This window comes from Phyllopteryx taeniolatus, chromosome 4, assembly GCF_024500385.1.
Source record: "Phyllopteryx taeniolatus isolate TA_2022b chromosome 4, UOR_Ptae_1.2, whole genome shotgun sequence".
NCBI lineage: Eukaryota > Metazoa > Chordata > Actinopteri > Syngnathiformes > Syngnathidae > Phyllopteryx > Phyllopteryx taeniolatus.
In genome coordinates this window covers 1,231,046-1,252,234 of record NC_084505.1, presented here as the reverse complement: position 1 = coordinate 1,252,234, position 21,189 = coordinate 1,231,046, and the positions used below count along the sequence as shown (strand labels likewise).

Genomic DNA, 21,189 nt, shown 5'->3' with positions numbered 1-21,189 from the left:
CTCATATGGTTCCTCTCTATGTGGAGGAGCAGCGGCTCTACTCTGTGATCCTCCCGGATGACCGACCTTCTCACCCTATCTCTAAGGGAGAGCCCGGACACCCTGCGGAGGAAACTCATTTGGGCCACTTGTTTCCGGGGTCTTGTTCTTTTGGTCACGGCCCACAGCTCGTGACCATAGGTGAGTGTAGGAACGTAGATCGACCAGTAAATTGAGAGCTTCGCCTTTCGACTTAGCTCCTTCTTTACTACAACGGACCGATACAAAGTCTGCATCACTGCAGACGCTGGACCGATCCGCCTGCCGTTCTCCCATTTCATTCTTCCCTCACTCGTGAACAAGACCCCAAGATACTTGAACTACTCCACTTGGGGCAGGATCTCATCCCCGACCTGGAGAGGGCACGCCACCCTTTTCCGACTGAGGACCATGGTCTCAGATTTGGAGGTGCTGATTCTCATCCCAGCCACTTCACACTCAGCTGCGAACTGCTCCAGTGAGAGTTGGAGGTCACGGCTTGATGAAGCCAACAGAACCACATCATCTGCAAAAAGCAGAGATGCAATACTGAGGCCACATAACCGGACCCCCTCTATGCCTCGGCTGCGCCTTGAAATTCTGTCCATAAAAGTTATGAACAGAATCGGTGACAAAGGGCAGCCTTGGCAGATTCCATCCCTCACCGGGAACGAGTCCGACTTACTGCCGGATATGCGGACCAAACTCTGACTCTGGTCGTACAGGGACCGAACAGCCCGTATCAGGGGGTTCGGTACCCCGTACTCCCGAAGGACTCTCCGAGGGACACGGTCGAACACCTTCTCCAAGTCCAGAAAAAACATGTAGACTGGTTGGGTGAACTCCCATACACCCTCGAGGACCCTGCCGAGGGTGGAGAGCTGGTCCACTGTTCCACGGCCAGGATTAAAACCACACTGATCCTCCTGGATCTGAGATTCGACTTCCCGGCGGACCCTCCTCTCCAGCACCACAGAAGAGACCTTACCAGGGAGGCTGAGGAGTGTGATTCCCCCTGTTGTTGGAACACACCCTCCGGTCCCCCTTCTTAAAAAGGGGGACCACCACCCCAGTCAATCCAGAGGCATTGTCCCCGATGTCCATGCGATGTTGCAGAGGCGTGTCAACCAGGACAGCCCCACAACATCCACAACATGAATCCCATCCACTCCCGGGGCCTTGCCACCGAGGAGCTTTTTAACCACCTCGGTGACCTCAACCCCAGAGATAGGAGAGCCCAGACTATGCTTCCTCATGGGAAGGCGTGTCTGTGAAATTGAGGTCTTCGAAGTATTCTCCCCACCGACTCACAACGTCCCGATTCAAGGTCAGCAGCGCCCCATCCCCACTATACACAGTGTTGATGGTGCACTGCATCCCCCTCCTGTGACGCCGGATGGTGGACCAGAATTTCCTCGTAGCCGTCCGGAAGTCTTTCTCCATGGCCTCACTTCAGCAACCACCAAAGTTGCAATCCTCTTGGTCAGCCGGTACCCATCAGCTGCCTCAGGAGTCCCACAGGCCAAAAAGGCCCGATAGGACTCCTCCTTCACCTTGACGGCATCCCTCACGGTTGGTGTCCACCAACGGGTACGTGGATTGCCGCCACGACAGGCACCTTACGGCCGCGGCTCCGGTCGGCCGCCTCAGCAATGGAGACGCGGAACATGGTCCACTCGGACTCTATGTCCCCCGCCTCCCCCGGAACGTGAGCAAAGTTCTGTCGGAGGTGGTATTTGAAACTCCTTCTGACAGGGGATTCTGCAAGACGTTCCCAGCAGACCCTCACAATACACTTGGGGCTGCCAGGTCGGACCGGCATCTTCCCCCATCATCGGCGCCAACTCACCACAAGGTGGTGAACGGTTGACAGCTCCGCCCCTCTCTTCACCAGAGTGCCCAAGACGTGCGGCCGTAAGTCAGATGACACAACCACAAAGTCAATCTATCTGCGACCTAGGGTGTCCTGGTGCCAAGTGCACGTGTGGACACCCTTATGCTTGAACATGGTGTTGGTTATGGACAATCCGTGATGAGCACAGAAGTCCAATAACAGAACACCGCTCGGGTTCTGCTCGGGGGGGGCCGTTCCTCCCAATCATGCCCTTCCAGGTCTCACTGTCATTGCCCTCGTGAGCATTGAAGTCCCCCAGCAGAACGATGGAGTCCACAGCGGGAGCGCTCTCCAGCACCCCCTCCAAGGACTCCAAAAAGGTTGGGAACTCTGAACTGCTGTTTGGTCCATAGGCACAAACAACAGTCAGGACCCGTCCCCTCACCTGAAGGCGGAGGGAGGCTACCCTGTCGACCACCGGGGTGAACCCCAACATACAGGCGCCGAGCCGGGGGGCAATAAGTATACCCGCACCTGCTCGGCGCGTCTCACTGTGGGCAACTCCAGAGTGGAAGAGAGTCTAACCCCTCTCAAGAGGACTGGTACCAGAGCCCAAGCTGTTTGTTGGAGGAGAGTCCGACTATATCTGGTCGGAACGTCTCAACCTCACACACCAGGCCGCGCTCCTTTGTTGCCAAAGAGGTGACGTTCCACGTCCCTAGAGCCAGTTTCTGTAGCCGGGGATCGGATCGCCAAGGTCCCTGCCTTTGGCCACTGCCCAGCTCGCACTGCACCCGGGCTCGCTGTCGTCACAGGCTGTTTCGTACTTTAACGCTGGCAACTAGATCTATTCCAAACATCCACCATCCACGTAATTTCTGAATATTACTCCACGGCGGACTAATATGCAAGTGCACCGGCCTGAGGTTACGCCTGTGCACTCGGGACCTGCTTTGGATAAGTCAGAGGAGTTGACGAGAACAGAAAAAACACTTCTGCTGCTTCTGCTGTTAAGAAGTAATGGTACTTTTACTCTGTTACAATTATCTAAATGTCGCTCGCTTCTTTTAGTTATCAATTATTGCTTTTTATCGCGAGACTACGACTTCGACTAACGCATTGGGCGCTCAATCCAATTTAAGCGCTAGTAATATTTAAATCTAGTTCATCAATCAAACGACACAAGAAAGTCACATGACCTCATACGTTGTCTTCTATTGGGCTTCACAGGCATAGGTATTAACACGAGGTAATCCACCCCGGCGGATCATCGTGCCTACGTGGCCACCATGTTGGGAAGGTCGTCATTACCATGAAGGCAACAATGTTTTGTTGTAGTTTTGGCTTTGCATACACAGGCGCCCACACAGCAATATCAGAATTTGTACGTTTCACATTTTATTTATTTTATTGATGTTCATGCTCTGTTGAAAAAAATCTGAAAAATATACTCACCTCTGGAGCAGATATTTATTGCTACTCTTATATTTAAGCAACATTTTTGCTCAACAGATCAGCCAGTGTCGTATTTGTTGCACTGGTCTTTTGTATTTTTGCGTTGAGGTGCTGCGTGTCGTGACCCTGGTTTTGGTGCCAGCGGAACTGCGAAGCACACGTAACATTGGCGACGAGCTGATCTGTGAGTACATCTTGTATTAATTCGGAAATGCGCCTACAATTATCTAATTAGTTTACGGATGTTAATATTAACTGTATTAAGTGACTGAGGGATGTTAGGGATTGTGGCACAACACAGAATGAACTAACTTCAAATTCAGAAATGGCCAATCAAAACAGAAAAATACTCGACTTAATAATTTAGTCTTTTTACGATCACCGAGCTTTATCTTGTCAAATCAAACACTGTCGGGGACGCGAAACCGGAAAACGTGTGACCAGTCAACGCGATGAGATACAATCGTTGCCGTGGCAACGACAACAACAATGTGCCACGGCAATGTATTGTGTCAGGTGAAAAAAGAACAATATGCTCAGGAGAGGACGTTTATTCAAGGACTGCTTGTGAGAGAGGAGAGGAGTTTAAGGTGGAGGTGGGACTGCATCAGGGACAAACCCTAAGCCCATTCCTGTTTGCAGTGGGGATGGATAGGCTAACAGGTGAGGTTAGACTGGAGTCCCCGTGGACCATGATGTTCGCAGATGACATTGTGATCTTCAGTGAAAGCAGGGAGCAGGTCGAGGAACAGTTAGAAAGGTGGAGGGATGCACTGGAAAGGAGAGGAATGAAGATTAGCCAAAGTAAGACAGAATACAGACCCTTTCCAAAAACAATTATATCATGCAAATGTTTATTTCCATAATTCCATTCAAAAAGGTAAACTTTCTTAGGTTATGGATTCAGGGCCCACAATTTGAACAATTATTTATTTTTTACATAATTTGGGCTTCTAGCTGATAAAACCCACAAAATCAGGAATTCAAAACATTTGAATACTGTGAAGAAATCACCATTTTACTTATCAGTTTTTGTAGGAAAGAAAATAGAGAAATTAGTGTCACATTAAATCAAATATGGTACTTTGAAAACGAAATGTTAATCTTGAATACTTTGTTGGGAATCCCTTTGCTTTAATCACTGCCTCGATGCGCCGTGGCAATGAGGCAATCAGCCTGTGGCATTGCCTGCGAGTTATGGAAGCCCAGATTTCCTTGATGCTTGCTGTCAGTTCTTCTTTGTTTTTGGGTCTGGTGCCCCTCATTTTCCTCTTGATAATACCTCATCGATTCTCAATGGGGTTTAGATCCGGCGAGTTGGCCGGCCAGTCAAACACTGTGATGGCATGGGCATCAAACCAGGTTTTGGTGCTTCTGGCGGTATGGGCAGGGGTCAGGTCCTGTTGGAAGATAAAATCTGCATCTCCAAACATATCCTCAGCAGAAGGAATCATGAAGTCCTCTAAATCATTCTGGTAGACTGTTGCGGTGACGTTGGATTTAAGAAAGCAGAGTTTACCAATAGTTGCACTGGAAATTGCACCCCAAATAATGACTGACTGTGGATATTTCACACTGGGTATCAAGATAGCGCCTGTCCGTGTGGACCCCTCTGTTTTGTGCTCTCTAGTATTATCAATGTTTTGGTGTTTTTCGTTTGTCTTTGGAGACATTACCTGACTCGCATACACAAGTTAAGACGTGCTAATTATCAGGGAGTCTACCCCGGACTTTCTTTCGCCAATCCGCTCAGTTGCCCCCGTCCCGCCACCCCCCAGAATTTACTCACCGGAGGGGTGGCTGTGGTCTATGGGGAAAACAAAAGGCGGAGGGATATGCTTCTACAACCCCAATTCCCCCCTCCTGGAGGCCGTCACCTTATCGTGGTGGAGGGGTTTGTGTGTCCCAATGATCGTAGGAGCTAATTTGTCTGGGGCTTCACACCCCTGGTAGGGTCATCCATGGCAAACAGGTCCTAGGTGAGGGACCAGACAAAGCATGGCTAAAAGACTCCTATGATGAAAAATATAAGTGGATGGAGGTTTCCCTTGCCCGGACGCGGGTCATGCGGGGGACTCAGGTTGTGTTCCAACTACAGGGGGATCACACTCCTCAGCCTCCTTTGTCAGGTCTATTCAGGGGTGCTGGAGAGGAGGGTTCGCCTAGAAGTCAAATCTCAGATTCTGGAGGAGCAGTGTGGTTTTCGTCCTGGCCATGGAACAGTGGACCAGCTCTACACCCTCTGCAGGGTCCTCGAGGGTGCATGGGAGATCGCCCAACCAGCCCCCTTGTACGGGCTCTTCGGTCCCTGTACGACCAGTGGCAAGAGTTTGGTCCACATTCCCGGCAGTAAGTCGGACTCTTTTCCGGTGAGGGTTGGACTCCGCCAAGGCTGCCTTTGTCACCGATTATCTTCATTACTTTTATGGAGAGAATTTCTTGGCGCAGCCGAGGCATAGAGGTGGTCCGGTTTGGTGGCCTCATTATTGTATCCCTGATTTTTGCAGATGATGTGCTTCTGTTGGCTTCATCGACCCGTGATCTGCAACTCTCACTGGAGCAGTTCGCAGCAGTGTGTGAAGTGACTGGGATGAAAATCAGCACCCCCAAATCTGAGACCATGGTCCTCAGTTGGAAAAGTGTGCCGTGCCCTCTACAGGTCGGGGATGTGTTCCTACCCCAAGTGGAGGAGTTCAAGTATCTTGGGGTCTTGTTCACGAATGAGGCAAGAATGGAACGGGGGATCGACAAGCGGATCGGTACAGTGTCTGCAGTGATGGGGACTTTGTATCTGTCTGTTGTGGTGAAGAAGGAGCTAAACCGAAAGGCGAAGCTCTCAATTTACCGGTCGATCTTTGGTCACGAGCTGTGGGTCGTGACTGAAAGAACAAGATCCCTGATACAAGCGGCTGAAATGAGTTTCCTCCCTTAGAAAGAGGGTGAGAAGCTCGGTCATCCGGTAGGTGCTCAGAGTCAAGCCGCTGCTCCTCCGCATTGGGAGGAGCCAGATGAGGTGACTTGGGCATTTGATTAGGATGCCTCCTGGGTGCCTCCCTGGTGAGGTGTTCCGGGAGCAGACCCTGGGGACGACCAAGGACACACTGGAGAGATTGTCTCCCGGCTGGCCTTGGAACGCCTCGGGATACCCCCCGGAAGAGCTGGATGTAGTGGCTGGGGAGAGGTAAGTCTGGGCGTCCCAGCTAAAGCTACTGTCCCCGTGACCTGACCTCGGATAAGCGGAAGAAAATGCATTGATGGATGGATTCAAATATGCTGTATAGGACGGCGATGCGGACTAAATGTCTTTTGCGGACCGGATCAGCGAATTATGACATTAAAGCCAATCAGCCGATCAGCATAAAATGCTAATTATCGACCTATACCGATGAAGCCGATTCGGTGTTAAGTCTTGTATATGCGTGTCTGTGTGTATATACATATATAAAAACACAGACACAGTTAGGTTATTTGGTTTTATGCATGGAGAACAACATACCCTGCAGTGAAAAGTTAACGGACAAGCTGTTACAAAAATGTATACATTTGAGAACTCTCTGAGCAAAATGGTTGTCAATAAGTGTAGCGTACTAATTTTTGAAAATCTTAAATCTCCTGGTCAATTCAGTTATTTTTCCATTCTTCCCTCAGGTAGCAGACGTATGATTGATGTCATGGATGTTAGCACTCAGAAGGGGACAGAGATGTCCATGGCCCAGTGGACACGGTACTATGAGAGTTCTTCATCTCAGCGAGAGAAGCTCTACAATGTTATCAGCCTGGAGTTCAGCCACACAAAGCTGGAAAACCTGGTCAAGAGACCTTCCACGGTATGTACATGCATGTATAAATGCATAAACTGAACATTAAAGTGTGCACTCAGTTTCAAGAATATGATTATCTTATCCTTTTCAGACCTTGCCAAGGTGTGCAGAGTTTCCCCTCACTAAACTTCTCCTTCACTTTAATCCTGTTGTTGCGTACATAGGTGTGAAATAAAAACATTATTAATTTGTAAAGTGGTTGGGGGATATCTTTGCGTTCTCCTTCATTCCCCTTGGGTCCATTTCAAGTGAAACAGCTCGAGGCAAAGTATAAACTTAGAAAGTCCCATAGTCTCATTGTAACAATTCGGTATACAGGTGTAGTGTGAATCGGTTATTCAATAAATGGACATTTGTTGTAAGATCACAAAAGGGACCGCCAGCAATACCTCCCGTGGCCACTAGACATAAAGTAAAACTAAGTGTTATGACATTATATACAGAATATACCATCTTTATCGTTAAAAGGGGCACCACGTTGCTTTGTTTGTGATGAACAGGTCCAAGCAATGACAAAACTTGAAATCAGTCATTCCTGAAGGGTTGCTACACTAATGTAATTTGGGTAGTTGTCTGACTTTTGACTTTCAAATCTTTGATTAAAGAAATACAAAGTCATATGTCAGATTTAATTTCTAATTCTACAAGTACAGAGTAAAATGCAATCAAAGGCAAAAGGCGAGAACATTTGCAGTATATTCTTCTTAAAGGGGTGGGAAACATGACATGACAGAGATGACACAGGGTGAATGTGTCTGCCGACTGTGAACTGTTTCGTGGGCCAAGGGTGAGATTTCCCACTCGTAATATTAATCCCAATGTGATGCACCAATTTGTACTTAATTTGGTAAATAGCAAAATTTGACTCATGGTTTGAAGTGGCGGCCAAGGATGCTGCATGCAATGAGGAGGAAGTTTGCCCGTGGCCAAAACCGCGGTTCCACTTTGGTCATTATGGCCAAGAATCGTTCAGTGACGACGGCACGTAAACGTCAGCCGGCGGTACAGACCCAAAATGTGGAGGGGAAAAATAACAGATGAGAGCGCTCATTCTGCCGCGTGTGAACGGTGTAAATGGTTTAATCGTTTTACCCCTGTTTCGTAAAAATCTTCAATCCGCCGTCCAGCCGGCTAGCTGGCTGGCTAAGCTTACGGGCTTTAGCGACCCGATGCCGCTTGCCACCTAATATTAAATGTTATTCACTTTAAGTTAATTTAATATTTGTTCCAATAATTTTGCTCACTTGAAAAGTGGGTGGCTTCAAACAAAAGGTGCTCTGTCCTGAGTTGTTTAACACATCCATCCATCCATCCATCCATTTTCTGAGCCGCTTCTCCTCACTAGGGTCGCGAGCGTGCTGGAGCCTATCCCAGCTATCAACGGGCAGGAGGCGGGGTACACCCTGAACTGGTTGTGTTTAACACATCTCGATGTAAATACCATGGAAGAAAAGCTGGAATTCTGAACTTTTGTCTCTTGTTAGTATACAACAAAAACAAAGAAATTGACACCTTGCCTTCCAAAACGTTTGGAGGGGAGTGTGTGTGTGTGTGTGTGTGTGTGTGTGTGTGTGTGTGTGTGTGTGTGTGTGTGTGTGTGTGTGTGTGTGTGCGCGCGCGCGCGCGCGCGCACACACACACACACACACACACTGGGTACGGAAAATATTCAGACGCCCTTAAATTTTTCACTTTGTTATATTGCACCCATTTGCTAAAATCATTAAGTTTATTTTTTTTCTCCCCTCAATGTACACACAGGACCCCATATTGACAGAAAAAAACTGAATTGTTAAAATTTTTGCAGATTTATTAAACAAGAAAAACTGAAATGTCACACAGCCATAAGTATTCAGACCCTTTGCTCAGTATTTCGTAGAAGCACCCTTTTGAGCTCATACATTCATTCAGTTTTTCACACCTGGATTTTGGGTTCCTCTGCCATTCCTCCTTGCAGATCTCTCCAGTTCTGTCAGGTTGGATGGTGAACATTGGTGGACAGCCATTTTCAGGTCTCTCCAGAGATGCTCAATTGGGTTTAAGTCAGGGCTCTGGCTGGGCAATTCAAGAACAGTCACGGAGTTGTTCTGAAGCCACTCCTCCGTTATTTTAGCTGCGTGCTTTGGGACATTGTCTTGTTGGAAGGTGAACCTTTGGCCCAGTCTGAGGTCCTGAGCACTCTGGAGAAGGTTTTCGTCCAGGATATCCCTGTACTTTGCCGCATTCATCTTTCCTTCAATTGCAACCAGTCGTCCTGTCCCTGCAGCTGAAAAACACCCCCACTGCATGATGCCAGATCTGTACCTTGCCACAGTTCTGTCTCTAAGCTCTTCAGGCAGTTCCTTTAACCTCATAATTTTCAATTGCTTTGACATGCACTGTGAGCTGTAAGGTCTTGTATAGACAGGTGTGTGGCTTTCCGAATCAAGTCCAATCAGTATAATCAAATACAGCTCGACTCCAATGAAGGTGTAGAACCATCTCAAGGATGATCAGAAGAAATGGACAGCACCCGAGTTGAATATATGAGTGTCACAGCAAAGGGTCTGAATACTTATGGCTGTGTGATATTTCAGTTTTTCTTGTTTAATCAATCTGTAAAAAGGTCAACAATTCCGTTTCTTTCTGTCAATATGGCGTGCTGTGTGTACATTGGGGGGGGGAGCTTAAATTATTTTAACAAATAGCCGCAATATAACAGTGAAAAATTTAAGGGGGTCTGAATGCTTTCCGTACCCACTGTAGTTGACAACTTGCTGGACTGTATTACATAATATAAACAATCTAAATATGTATGTTAACTTACCCGTCAGAGGACTAAGACACCGGGGTATAGTTATTCTAGCCACCAACTGAACTTGCCATCATCAAACCATACATGTTTGAGCCGATCAGGAGGTCGGAAAAAGACAGTGATGACGACGAGCAGCTGTACAACAAAAAAAGAGTGGCCATAGGGTCGATTTGACGGTATGTCAAAAGCATGTCTTTTTATACAGTCATGGCTAGAAATAATGGCACCCCAGGGGTGCCAATATTTTTTAGCACGAGTATACGTATTATACTGTATATTCATGTTTCAGTGACATGACACAAGCTTTTACATAGTATGCAGTATTCCTATATATTGTGTGCCCTTCGCTCAAGGAGCTTTATAACATGCCACACTGAAAGTCTTTGCCGTGTCTGTTGGCTTGTCATATAGGCAAAAGTACAGATGATAGTACTGTAAAGTACTGCGTAGGTCTTTTTCCCCCCCCTAATGCTTAGTGCATAATAACCATATTATAGTAGTAGGTATATGCAAGGAAATCCTCACCTCGTCTGTGCCGCTTCGCCGCTGCACCGTAGCGGCTGCAAGATTTAGTTCTCTTGCTGGCGGTTGAGGTCCCGATGGCAGTCGTAAAAATAGTTGGCACCCCAGCTGGTTTCAGCCTCTGCCTAACTATACCCGTGCATCCAATGCTTTCTGCAAGTCTTTCTCAAAACACCCGGTTCAAAGTGATCGGCACAGAGTTTGGAATACTGCGAGGCACCCATAGCTTGACCACGTTTCTTCCCCTGTGGCTTGACTTTCCCTATCCTCTGGTCAAGTATTCATTTTTCACTTGGAAAGTCAAAGAAGCTCTAGCCACTGCCTGAACCATTTGTACAACCAAATGCCACACAGTAAACCATCGTGACATCGCTAAATCATACGACAACCCCAATTCCAATGAAGTTTGGACGTTGGGTTAAACATAAATAAAAACAGAATAGAATGATTTGCAAATCATGTTCGACCTATATTTAATTGAATACACTACAAAGACAATATATTTAATGTTCAAACTGATAAACTTTGTTTTTAGCAAATAATCATTAACTTAGAATTTTATGGCTGCAACATGTTCCAAAAAAGCTGGGACAGGGTCATGTTTACCACTGTGTTACGTTGAAGCTTTGTAGGTGGAATTCTTTCCCATTCTTGCTTGATGTACAGCTTCAGCTGTTCAACAGTCCGTGGTCTCCGTTGTCAGTATTTTACGCTTCATAATGCGCCACACATTTTCAATGGGAGACCGGTCTGGACTGCAGGCATGCCAGTCTAGTACCCGCACTCTTTTACTACGAAGCCACGCTGTTGTAACACGTGCAGAATGTGGTTTGGCATTTTCTTGCTGAAAAAAGTGTTGCTTGAATGGCAGCATATGTTTCTCCAAAACCTGTATGTACCTTTCAGCATTAATGGTGCCTTCACAGTGTAAGTTACCCATGCCATTGACACAAACACAGCCCCATTACATCACAGATACTGGCTTTTGAACTTAGCGTGCATAATAGTCCGGATGGTCCTTTTCCTCGTTGGCCCGGAGGACACGACGTCCACAATTTCCAAAAACAATTTGAAATGTGGACTCGTCGGAACACAGAACACTTTTCCACTTTTCATCAGTCCATCTTAGATGAGCTCGGCCCACAGAAGCCGGCGGAGTTTCTGGGTGTTGTTGATAAATGGCTTTTGGTTTGGGTAGTAGAGTTTCAAGTTGTACTTACGGATGTAGCACTGAATTGTATTGACTGACATTGATTTTCTGAAGTGTTCCTGAGCCCATGTGGTGATATCCTTTACACATTGATGTCAGTTTTTGATGCAGTGCCGCCTGAGGGATCGAAGGTCACGGGCATTCAATGTTGGTTTTTGGCCTTGCCGCTTACATGCAGTGATTTCTCCAAATTCTCTGAACCTTTTGATGATGATATGGACCGGAGATGATGAAATCCCTAAATTCCTTGCAATTGTACGTTGAGGAACATTGCCCTTAAACTGTTCGACTATTTTCTCACGCACTTGTTCACAAAGAGGTGAACCTCGCCCCAGCTTTGCTTGTGAATGACCGAGCAATCCTTTTATACTCAATCATGGCACCCACCTGTTCCCAATTAGCCTGTTCACCTGTGGGATGTTCCAAACAGGTGTTTGATGAGCATTCCTCAACTTTCTCATTCTTTTTTGCCATGTGTCCCAGCTTTTTTGGAACACGTTGCAGCCATAAAATTCCAATTTAATGATTATTTGCTAAAAACAATAAAGTTGATCAGTTTTAACATTAAATATCTTGTCTTTGTAGTGTATTCAATTAAATATAGGTCAAACATGATTTACAAATCATTGTATTCTGTTTTTATTTGTTTAACACAACGTTCCAACATCATTGGAATTGTGGTTGTACAAGGACGGGAACAATAGCACACAATGCCGAAAGAATGAATGATTGTTGTGCAATTTAACAGTATGCAGAATTATTTTTATCCTATTACATAATATACTACAGTAACTGTCCCACAGTAATGTTCTTGACATAATTTAAAAATATGGAAATACAAATTGTTCTGCAAATGAATTTCTATACGTTGGCAGCTCCGCATTCATAACCATAAATGCAATTTTGCTAATAAATTTCTCTCTGGTTTTCGGCCGTGGGCTCCTCATTTTCGGTTTTCTGTTTCGGTCAGAAATTTTCATTTCGGTGCATCGTTACTTTTGATATTGTTCTGTGTTTTTGCTTTATTACTTTATACATTATTGCTATGGCATTCTGTTGCTCCGGATGTTGCTTTGAATTGCAATGTGGTTATGTGTATGTGTGTGTAAACAGAATTTTTTTTTTATTGGAGCCGGTGGGAGTTGTGGAATTGGTAGAGGTGGATATGTTTTTATGTTTGTTGTGTATTGTTATGTATGTTTTACCTTAATTTGTATTTGTGTTGGGACCCCCTAGAAAAAGAGATGCTGCATCTCTTGGTGCTATCCTCAAGTAAATTTTAAATTGAACTTATAATTGATTAGTGGAAGTCGAATTTTGTTCATGACAAAATCTTTTTCTTTTTTTGTTGTTGTTGTAGCTTGATCTTATAGACTGGGTTGACAACATGTGGCCCCGTCACCTGAAAGAGAGACAGCGAGACTCAACGAACTCAATCAGTGATATGCAGTATCCCAAAGTACAAAAGTAATGGCTCCCATGTTTAATTTATCTTGACAAATTTTTAGATGTTAAAATTTACTGCTGGTGTTCTTGCACAGGTACTGTCTGATGAGTGTGGAGGGATGCTACACAGACTTTCACATAGACTTCGGAGGAACGTCTGTGTGGTATCATGTTCTAAGAGGAAGCAAGGTGTGTTTACAATTGCAATGAGTTTGTCAGCCTCTCCTGTGACAGTTACGTAAGTGATTACTGTACTATGCTGAAGGTATTGATAGAGATTACATTTCAACTATTGTTTTTACCAATAAAAATGTAAATTTTTGCCACAGAAACAATTAGTTGAGTTAAAGCCCAGTATTGCGTTACATGAAGCTGCGTATCTGTTTGGGCTGGACCTTGTTAAGAACCTCACAATTCAATTTGATTTAAATATTTTTAGGTTGCAATTTAATATAAATTCTTACGGTTGTGATTCAATTCGATATTGATTTCAATGCTCCGATATTGATCCATTGAGAAGTAGAAATACAAAGTAATTAAGAGTAAACTTAGACAATCTTGAAATATTTGTATTTTTAATCAGAATCAGAATCATCTTTATTTGCCAAGTATGTCCAAAACACACTCCGGTGGTTGGAGCCGCTCTAGTACAACAAACAGTCAATTTACAGAACACTTTGGAGACATAAAGACATTGACAAAAAACAATTGTGCAAAAAGATGCAGAGTCCTCTAGCATTTAGAGCAGTTCGAATGACTAATATCGCAATAGTCCGGTGCAATGACCATTGTGCAAAGGGCGCTGAGACTTCAAGGAGTGTATGCGGTTTAAAGTGACGAGTAGTGCGATAATCTGGGACAATGGTTGTGCAAATGTTACGGATACTCCTCAATCAGTGTGCAAATGGAGCAGATGCTACTCTGGCATGAGTGGCCAGTATATGCAAATAGTACAGCATAGCGAGACAACTACAGCGAGTGCACGAGTAATACATAATTGGCCCCACAGAAATGTGACAACGAACTCAAGTCAAAAAATTGCCAGCTTGTTGTAATGGAATTATAGGTTAGCTGTTTAAGAAGTTGATTGCAAGAGGGAAGAAGCTGTTGGAATGTCTACTAGTTCTAGTTTGCATTGATCGGTAGCGCCTACCTGAGGGAAGGAGCTGGAAGAGCTGGTGACCGGGGTGGGGAGGGTCCGAGAGGATTTTGCACGCCCTTGTCTTAGTTCTGGCAGCGTGCAAGTCCTCAAGGGTGGGTAGGGGGGTACCGACAATCCTTTCAGCAGTTTTGATTGTCCGTTGCAGTCGGAGTTTGTCCTTTTTTGTAGCAGCACCAAACCAGACTGTGATGGAAGAACACAGGACTGATTCGATGACCGCTGTGTAGAACTGTCTCAGCAGCTCTGGTGGCAGGCCGTGCTTTCTCAGAAGCCGCAGGAAGTACATCCTCTGCTGGGCCTTTTTGAGGATGGAGTTGATGTTGGTCGCCCACTTCAGGTCCTGGGAGATTGTAATTCCCCGGAACTTGAAGGTCTCGACGGTTGACACAAGGCAGCTGGACAACGTGAGGGGCAGCTGTGGCGAAGGATGCCTCCTGAAGTCCACGATCATCTCTACAGTCTTGAGCGTATTCAGCTCCAGGTTGTGACGGCCGCACCACAGCTACAGCCGCTCCGCTTCCTGTCGATATGCAGACTCGTCACCGTCCTTGATGAGGCCGATGACAGTGGTGTCATCTGCAAACTTCAGGAGTTTGACAGTCGGGTTCGCTGAGGTGCAGTCGTTCGTGTAGAGAGAGAAGAGCAGTGGAGAGAGGACACAATCTTGGGGCGCCCCAGTGCTGATGCTGCGTGTGGATGAGGTGGCCTCCCCCAGCCTGACCTGCTGTGTCCTGCCTGTCAGAAAGCTGTAAATCCACTGGCAGATGGCAGGTGAGACGCTGAGCTGGAGAAGCTTGGATGAAAGGAGTTCAGGGATGATGGTGTTGAACGCTGAGCTGAAGTCCACGAACAGGATCCTCGCGTAGGTCCCTGCACTGTCGAGGTGTTCTAGGATGAAGTGCAGTCCCATGTTGACTGCATCATCCGCAGATCTGTTCGCTTGGTAGGCAAACTGCAGGGGGTCCAGCAGGGGACCTGTGACACTCTTGAGGTGGTCCAGCATGAGACGTTCAAAGGACTTCATGACCACAGATGTCAAAGCGACAGGCCTGTAGTCATTCAGACCCGAGATTACAGGTTTCTTGGGGACTGGAATGATGGTGGAGCGTTTGAAACAGGATGGAACTTCGCACATTTCCAGAGATCTGTTGAAGATCTGAGTGAAGACTGGAGCGAGCTGGTCCGCGCAGACTTTGAGGCAGGATGGGGACACGTGGTCCGGGCCTGCCGCTTTGTTAATCTTTTGTTGTTTGAAGATGCGTCTCACATCCTGTTCATGGATGGTTAACGCAGAGGTCAGAGGTGTGATTGTGGTCGCGGGTGCGGCCGGGTGGGTGTGTGGTGTGAAACTGTCCTTTTCAAATCTGCAGTAGAAGGTATTCAAGTCGTTGGCTAGTGTGCTATTGTTCTCAGCTTGGGGGGGATCGTCGCTTGTAATTAGTCAGCGATTGGAATGCATGCCAGACTGATTTAGAGTCGTTTGCGCTAAACTTATTTTCCAACTTTGCTGTATAGATCCTCTTTGCAATGTTAATTTCTTTAGTCAGCTGGTTTCTAGCTCGATTATACAGGGCCCTGTCCCCGCTCTGATATGCGTCCTCCTTAGCTTGGCGAAGCTGCTTAAGTTTAGCAGTGAACCACGGCTTGTTGTTGTTGAATGTGCGAAATGATTTTGTTGGTACACAGACCTCTTCACAGAAACTGATATAGGATGTGACAGTGTCCGTATATTCATCCAGGCTGCCAGCTGAATTTTCAAAGACACTCCAGTCTGTGCAGTCTAAACAGCTTTGAAGTTCCATCTTGGCTTCATTGGTCCACTTTTTGACTGTTTTCACTGTAGGCTTCGCACATTTAAGTTCTTGCCTGTACGTCGGTATTAAGTGAATTAAGCAGTGATCAGACGAGCCCAGGGCTGCACGAGGTATAGCACGGTATGCGTTTTTTACCGTAGTGTAGCAGTGGTCTAAAGTATTATTTTCCCTGGTAGGACAGTCGATGTGCTGCTTGTATTTAGGGAGTTCGTGGTTGAGTTTAGCTTTGTTAAAGTCCCCAAGAATAATGAAGGGTGAGTCGGGGTGTTTTTTTTCCAATTTCGTTTACTTGATCGGCGAGCGTTAGCAATGCGGCGTTCGTGTTAGCTTGAGGCGTTATATAGACTCCAGCCAGTATGAATGATGCGAACTCACGTGGCGAGTAGAATGGTTTACAGTTTAAGAATAGCGACTCCAAATGCGGGCTGCAGTGTGTGCTGAGCACCGTGACGTCCGTACACCATTTTTCGTTGATATAGAAGCATATCCCGCCGCTCTTTGTTTTCCCCGATGATTCCATGTCGCGGTCCGCTCGATGAATGTGGAAACCGGGGAGCATGACGCCGCCATCGGGTACAGCGTCGCAAAGCCAGGTCTCCGTGAAGCACATGGCCGCGGAACGTCCGAAGTCTTTCCTGGTCTTTAACAGAAGATGAAGCTCGTCCATTTTGTTGGGTAGGGAGCGTACATTCGCGAGGTGGATCGACGGGAACGCCAATCTGTGTCCTCTCTTGCGGAGTTTCACCTGAATGCCGGCTCACTTCCCTCTGTGGCGCCGCTTCCGTCTCCATGCGCCGAAAACCGCGGACGCCGCTCCGGTGAGTAACTCGGGGAAAAAACTGAGCAGATATTCGAAGGTTGGTGACAGAAAGTCCAGAGTAGACTCCTTGATGGTTAGCAGGTCTCCCCTTGTGTAAGTGAGTCGTGTAAGGTCTCCAAAGACGGACGAAAAACACAAAAACAAAGACAATACTAGAGAGCGCGTTACCGAGGCGACCACACTGGTAGGCGCCATCTTTCAAATTGCCATGACGTGTCATGTCAATTTTGACAATTTAGATTTTTTTATGCCATGTAAACGAGACATGTCACGTCACATTTTTTAAGCAATAATAAAACATCTGAAAATAAAAAAAAAATACAATGTATTTATGCACATGGAGTTCAAAAGCAGTGTATAAACACCATCCATCCATTTTCTACCGCTTATCCAAGGTCTGGTCGCGGGGGCAGTAGTAGCTTTAGCAGGGACGCCCAGACTTCCCTCTCCCCAGCCACTTCATCCAGCTCTTCCGGGGGGATCCCGACGCGTTCCCAACCCACCCGAGAGATGTAGTCTCTCCAGCGTGTCCTGGGTCATCCCCGGGGTCTCCTCCCGGTGGGACGTTCCCGGAACACCTCACCAGGGAGATGTCCGGGAGGCATCCTGATCAGATGCCCCAGCCACCTCATCTGGCTCCTCTCAATGTGGAGGAGCAGTGGCTTTACTCTTGATATCCTCCCGGATGACCGAGCTTCTCACCCTATCTCTAAGGGAGAGCCCGGACACCCTGCGGAGGAAACTCATTTCGGCCGCTTGTATCCGGGATCTTATTCTTTCGGTCATGACCCACAGGTCGTGACCATAGGTGAGGATAGGAACGCAGATCGACCGGTAAATTGAAAGCTTCGCCTTTCTGCTTAGCTCCTTCTTTACCACAATGGACCGATACAAAGTCCGCATCACTGCAGACACTGCACCGATCTGCCTGTTGATCTCCCGTTCCATTCTTCCCTCACTCGTGAACAAGACCCCATGATACTTGAACTCCTCCATTTGGGGCAGGATCTCATCCCCGACCTGGAGAGGGCACGTCACCCTTTTCCGACTGAGGACAATTGTCTCGGATTTGGAGCTGCTGATTCTCATCCCAGGCGCTTCCAGAATTTCCTCGAAGCTGTCTGGAAGCTTTCTCCATGGCCTCACTGAACTCCTCCCGTGCCCGGGTTTTTGCTTCAGCGACCACCAAAGCTGCATTCCGCTTGGCCAGCCGGTACCCATCAGCTGCCTCAGGAGTCCCACAGGCCAAAAAGGCCCGATAGGACTCCTCCTTCAGCATGACGGCAACACTCACCATTGGTGTCCACCAATAGGTTCAGGGATTGCCGACACGACAAGCAATTAAATATAGGTTGAACATGATTTGCAAATCTGTTTTTATTTGTTTAACACAACGTCCCAACATCATTGGAATTGGGGTTACATCCATCCATCCATCCATTTTCTACTGCTTATCCGAGATCGGTTCGCGGGGGCAGTAGCTTTAGCAGACTAAACGCCACGACAGCCACCGACCACCTTACGGCCACAGCTCCAGTCGGCCGCTTTAGCAATGGAGGCGCGGAACCTGGTCCACTCTGACTCGATATCCCCCGGCACATGAGCAAAGTTCTGTCGGAGGTGGGAGTTGAAACTCCTTCTGACAGGGGATTCTGCCAGACGTTCCCAGCAGACCCTCACAATACGTTTGGGCCTGCCACTTCGGACCGGCATCTTCCCCCACCATCGGAGCCAACTCACCACCAGGTGGTGATCAGTTGACAGCTCCGCCCCTCTCTTCACCCGATTGTCCAAGACATGCGGCCGCAAGTCTGATGACACAACCACAAAGTTGATCATTGAACTGCGACCTAGGGTGTCCTGCTGCCGATCGCACGTGTGGACACCCTTATGCTACAACATGGTGTTCGTTAAGGACAAACTGTGATGAGCACAGAAGTCCAATAACCGAACACACCTCGGGTTCTGATCGGGGTGGCCGTTCCTCCCAATCATGCCCTTCCAGGTCTCACGGTCATTGCCCATGTGAGCATTGAAGTCCCCCAGCAGAACGATGGAGTCCCCCTCCAAGGACTCCAAAAAGGGTGGGTACTCTGAACTGCTGTTTGGTGCATAGGCACAAACAACAGTCAGGACCCGTCCCCCCACCCGAAGGCGGAGGGAGGCTAGCCTCTCATCCACTGGGGTGAACCCCAACGTACAGGCGCCGAGCCAGGGGGGGGGGCAATAAGTATACCCACACCTGCTCGGCGCCTCTCACCGTGGGCAACTGCAAGTCCTGTCTTGTTGCTAGCCAATCAAAGACAGAGTACGTGTTATTGTTCCATAAATACAATTGATGCAACACTTTTTCCCGGACTCGATACATTTTCATTGTTGTGGTAACACCCGGCACCCCGATCACAAAGCAGGGAACCGCTGGCTGAAAGTCTTTGGCTCCTTAGATGCGCACACCTTCTATACCCACTATTTATAAAGTTCGCTAGCCCGTGAGCTCAGTAGCTAGCAAGCTAAGGAGCGAAAGAGCTCCCTCCATCGTGGCGACATACAGAGGTAACTAACTAGCGGACCGCGTCCGGACCCAGAAGCAGTCCCATACTTACCCACACCATGGCCAAAAAAAGAGAGGTTATGCAAGACATGTGGGGCCCTTCTATTTTAAGCGGTGCAACATACTACAGCCTTTACGATTGTGATGAACCATACTGACCAATCACACACGACTTCAGCCACCACCTCTATCCAATCAAATGTGCATCTCAGGCCATAATCACTGATTGCGCGCAGCCCAGACAGAGATGAGAAGAAACGTAGCAGGGGAGGGAGAAAAATACACTGCGTGTGCGTTGAGTTAAAGATGGAGAAAGATCAGAAAATGACAGATAAAGGAAGAAAAACATTTGCAACAAATGATACTTAAAATGGAACGGTCAATGTCATTTTTGTTTGTACTTCTCAGTGGGAAGTTCCCACAGAGAGTACATCCGCACAGTGCACATACGTGAAACGAATGAAATAAAACCAAGGTTTTGAATAAACGTAACTTTTAAAAGTTTAGTTAAGATTTGTTAAATGTCAAATTGTTTGAGACTTCACTGTTGTGTCAAGATGCCAAACAGAAAAGGGGAAACTCAAGCTTAATTTTTCTCAAGTTAAGCACTTTATCTGAACATGCTTAAGTTCCTCTTTTTTTTACTTGGTCTCATTGTAAAATGGAGCCCTACTTTTATTTAGTAAATGAAAGAACAGTCCACAGATGTGCTCATACATTGTTTGATTACAGGGCAGCATTTGTAAGGTGTACAATTCTTTATTATTCTCTAATATCATTATATCAGTGGCATAAAAAAAAAACATCGATACTAATTTATATTGTGAACGCTTTGGGGGGAAATATATCGTTCTAAAAAATCGTGACAGGCCTAAACAGAATTTCTTGAGAGAGCGCAAGAGCAATAGATAACAAAAATATTGTACAAACGGTATGAAAGAAAAACTAATAAAAATCTGCAATATAGCGGCACCGCGAAGCAAGGAGCATGATGTATCAGAGGATAACTGTATCCGTATTCCGTGATAAGTGGCAGGGATTCATTGTTCCAGGGCTGGGACTCATTGTTTCCATGACATGTGCATCCGGGACTCACAGTCTCAAGTGTAAAATGATCTATGAAATGCATGTAAAGTTATTTACAGTGCCACCAGAAAGTATTCACACCCTTTTGCTTTCCTTCCACATTATGCTGTTACAGACGTATGTTAAAGCTGATTTGAGTCATTTTCTTCAAAAGAAAATTACATAAAATATCACATAATGACAAAGTAAAAACATATTTTCAGACATTTGTGTAAATTTATAAAAATGTAAACATTCAATCATAATAGGTACATAATTATTCACATCCTTTGCAGGATCCTTTGCCTTTCCTCAAACTTAAACTCAGGTGCATCTGATTTCCACTGATCATCCTCAAGATGCTTCTTGAACTTGGAGTCCACCTGTGGTAAATTCAGCTGATTGAACATCATTTGGAATGGCACACACCTGTCTATATAAGGTCTCATAGTTGGCAGTGCATATCAGAGCAGAAATCAAGTCTAAGGAATTGTCTGCAGACCTCTGAGACCGGCTTGTGTCAAGCCAAAAATCTGGGAAAGGATACAAAAGAATTTCAGCAGCGTTGAAGCTCCCGGAAAGCACTGTGGTCTTGATCATTTGGAAATGGAAGAAGTTTGGAACCACCAGGACCATTCCTAGATCTGGCCATCCGACCAAGGTGACCAAGAACCCAA

At 46.6% G+C, this 21,189-nt stretch overlaps 1 protein-coding gene across 5 annotated transcripts in view; it reads left to right on the top strand.

Annotated features, from left to right (window-relative positions):
* Positions 1-21,189, top strand: part of kdm2aa (lysine (K)-specific demethylase 2Aa) — a 197,333-nt gene that overhangs the window by 11,863 nt on the left and 164,281 nt on the right. For 3 of the 5 annotated variants that reach the window (XM_061772020.1, XM_061772018.1, XM_061772016.1), the window contains exons 5-7: positions 6,956-7,134; positions 13,015-13,121; positions 13,196-13,289. In XM_061772020.1, coding sequence (XP_061628004.1) covers positions 6,956-7,134; positions 13,015-13,121; positions 13,196-13,289 — 380 coding nt within the window. Of the gene's footprint in view, positions 1-3,082; positions 3,492-6,955; positions 7,135-13,014; positions 13,122-13,195; positions 13,290-16,755; positions 16,895-21,189 lie in introns of those variants that run through there. The other 2 variants (XM_061772017.1, XM_061772019.1) reach the window with 2 other exon arrangements.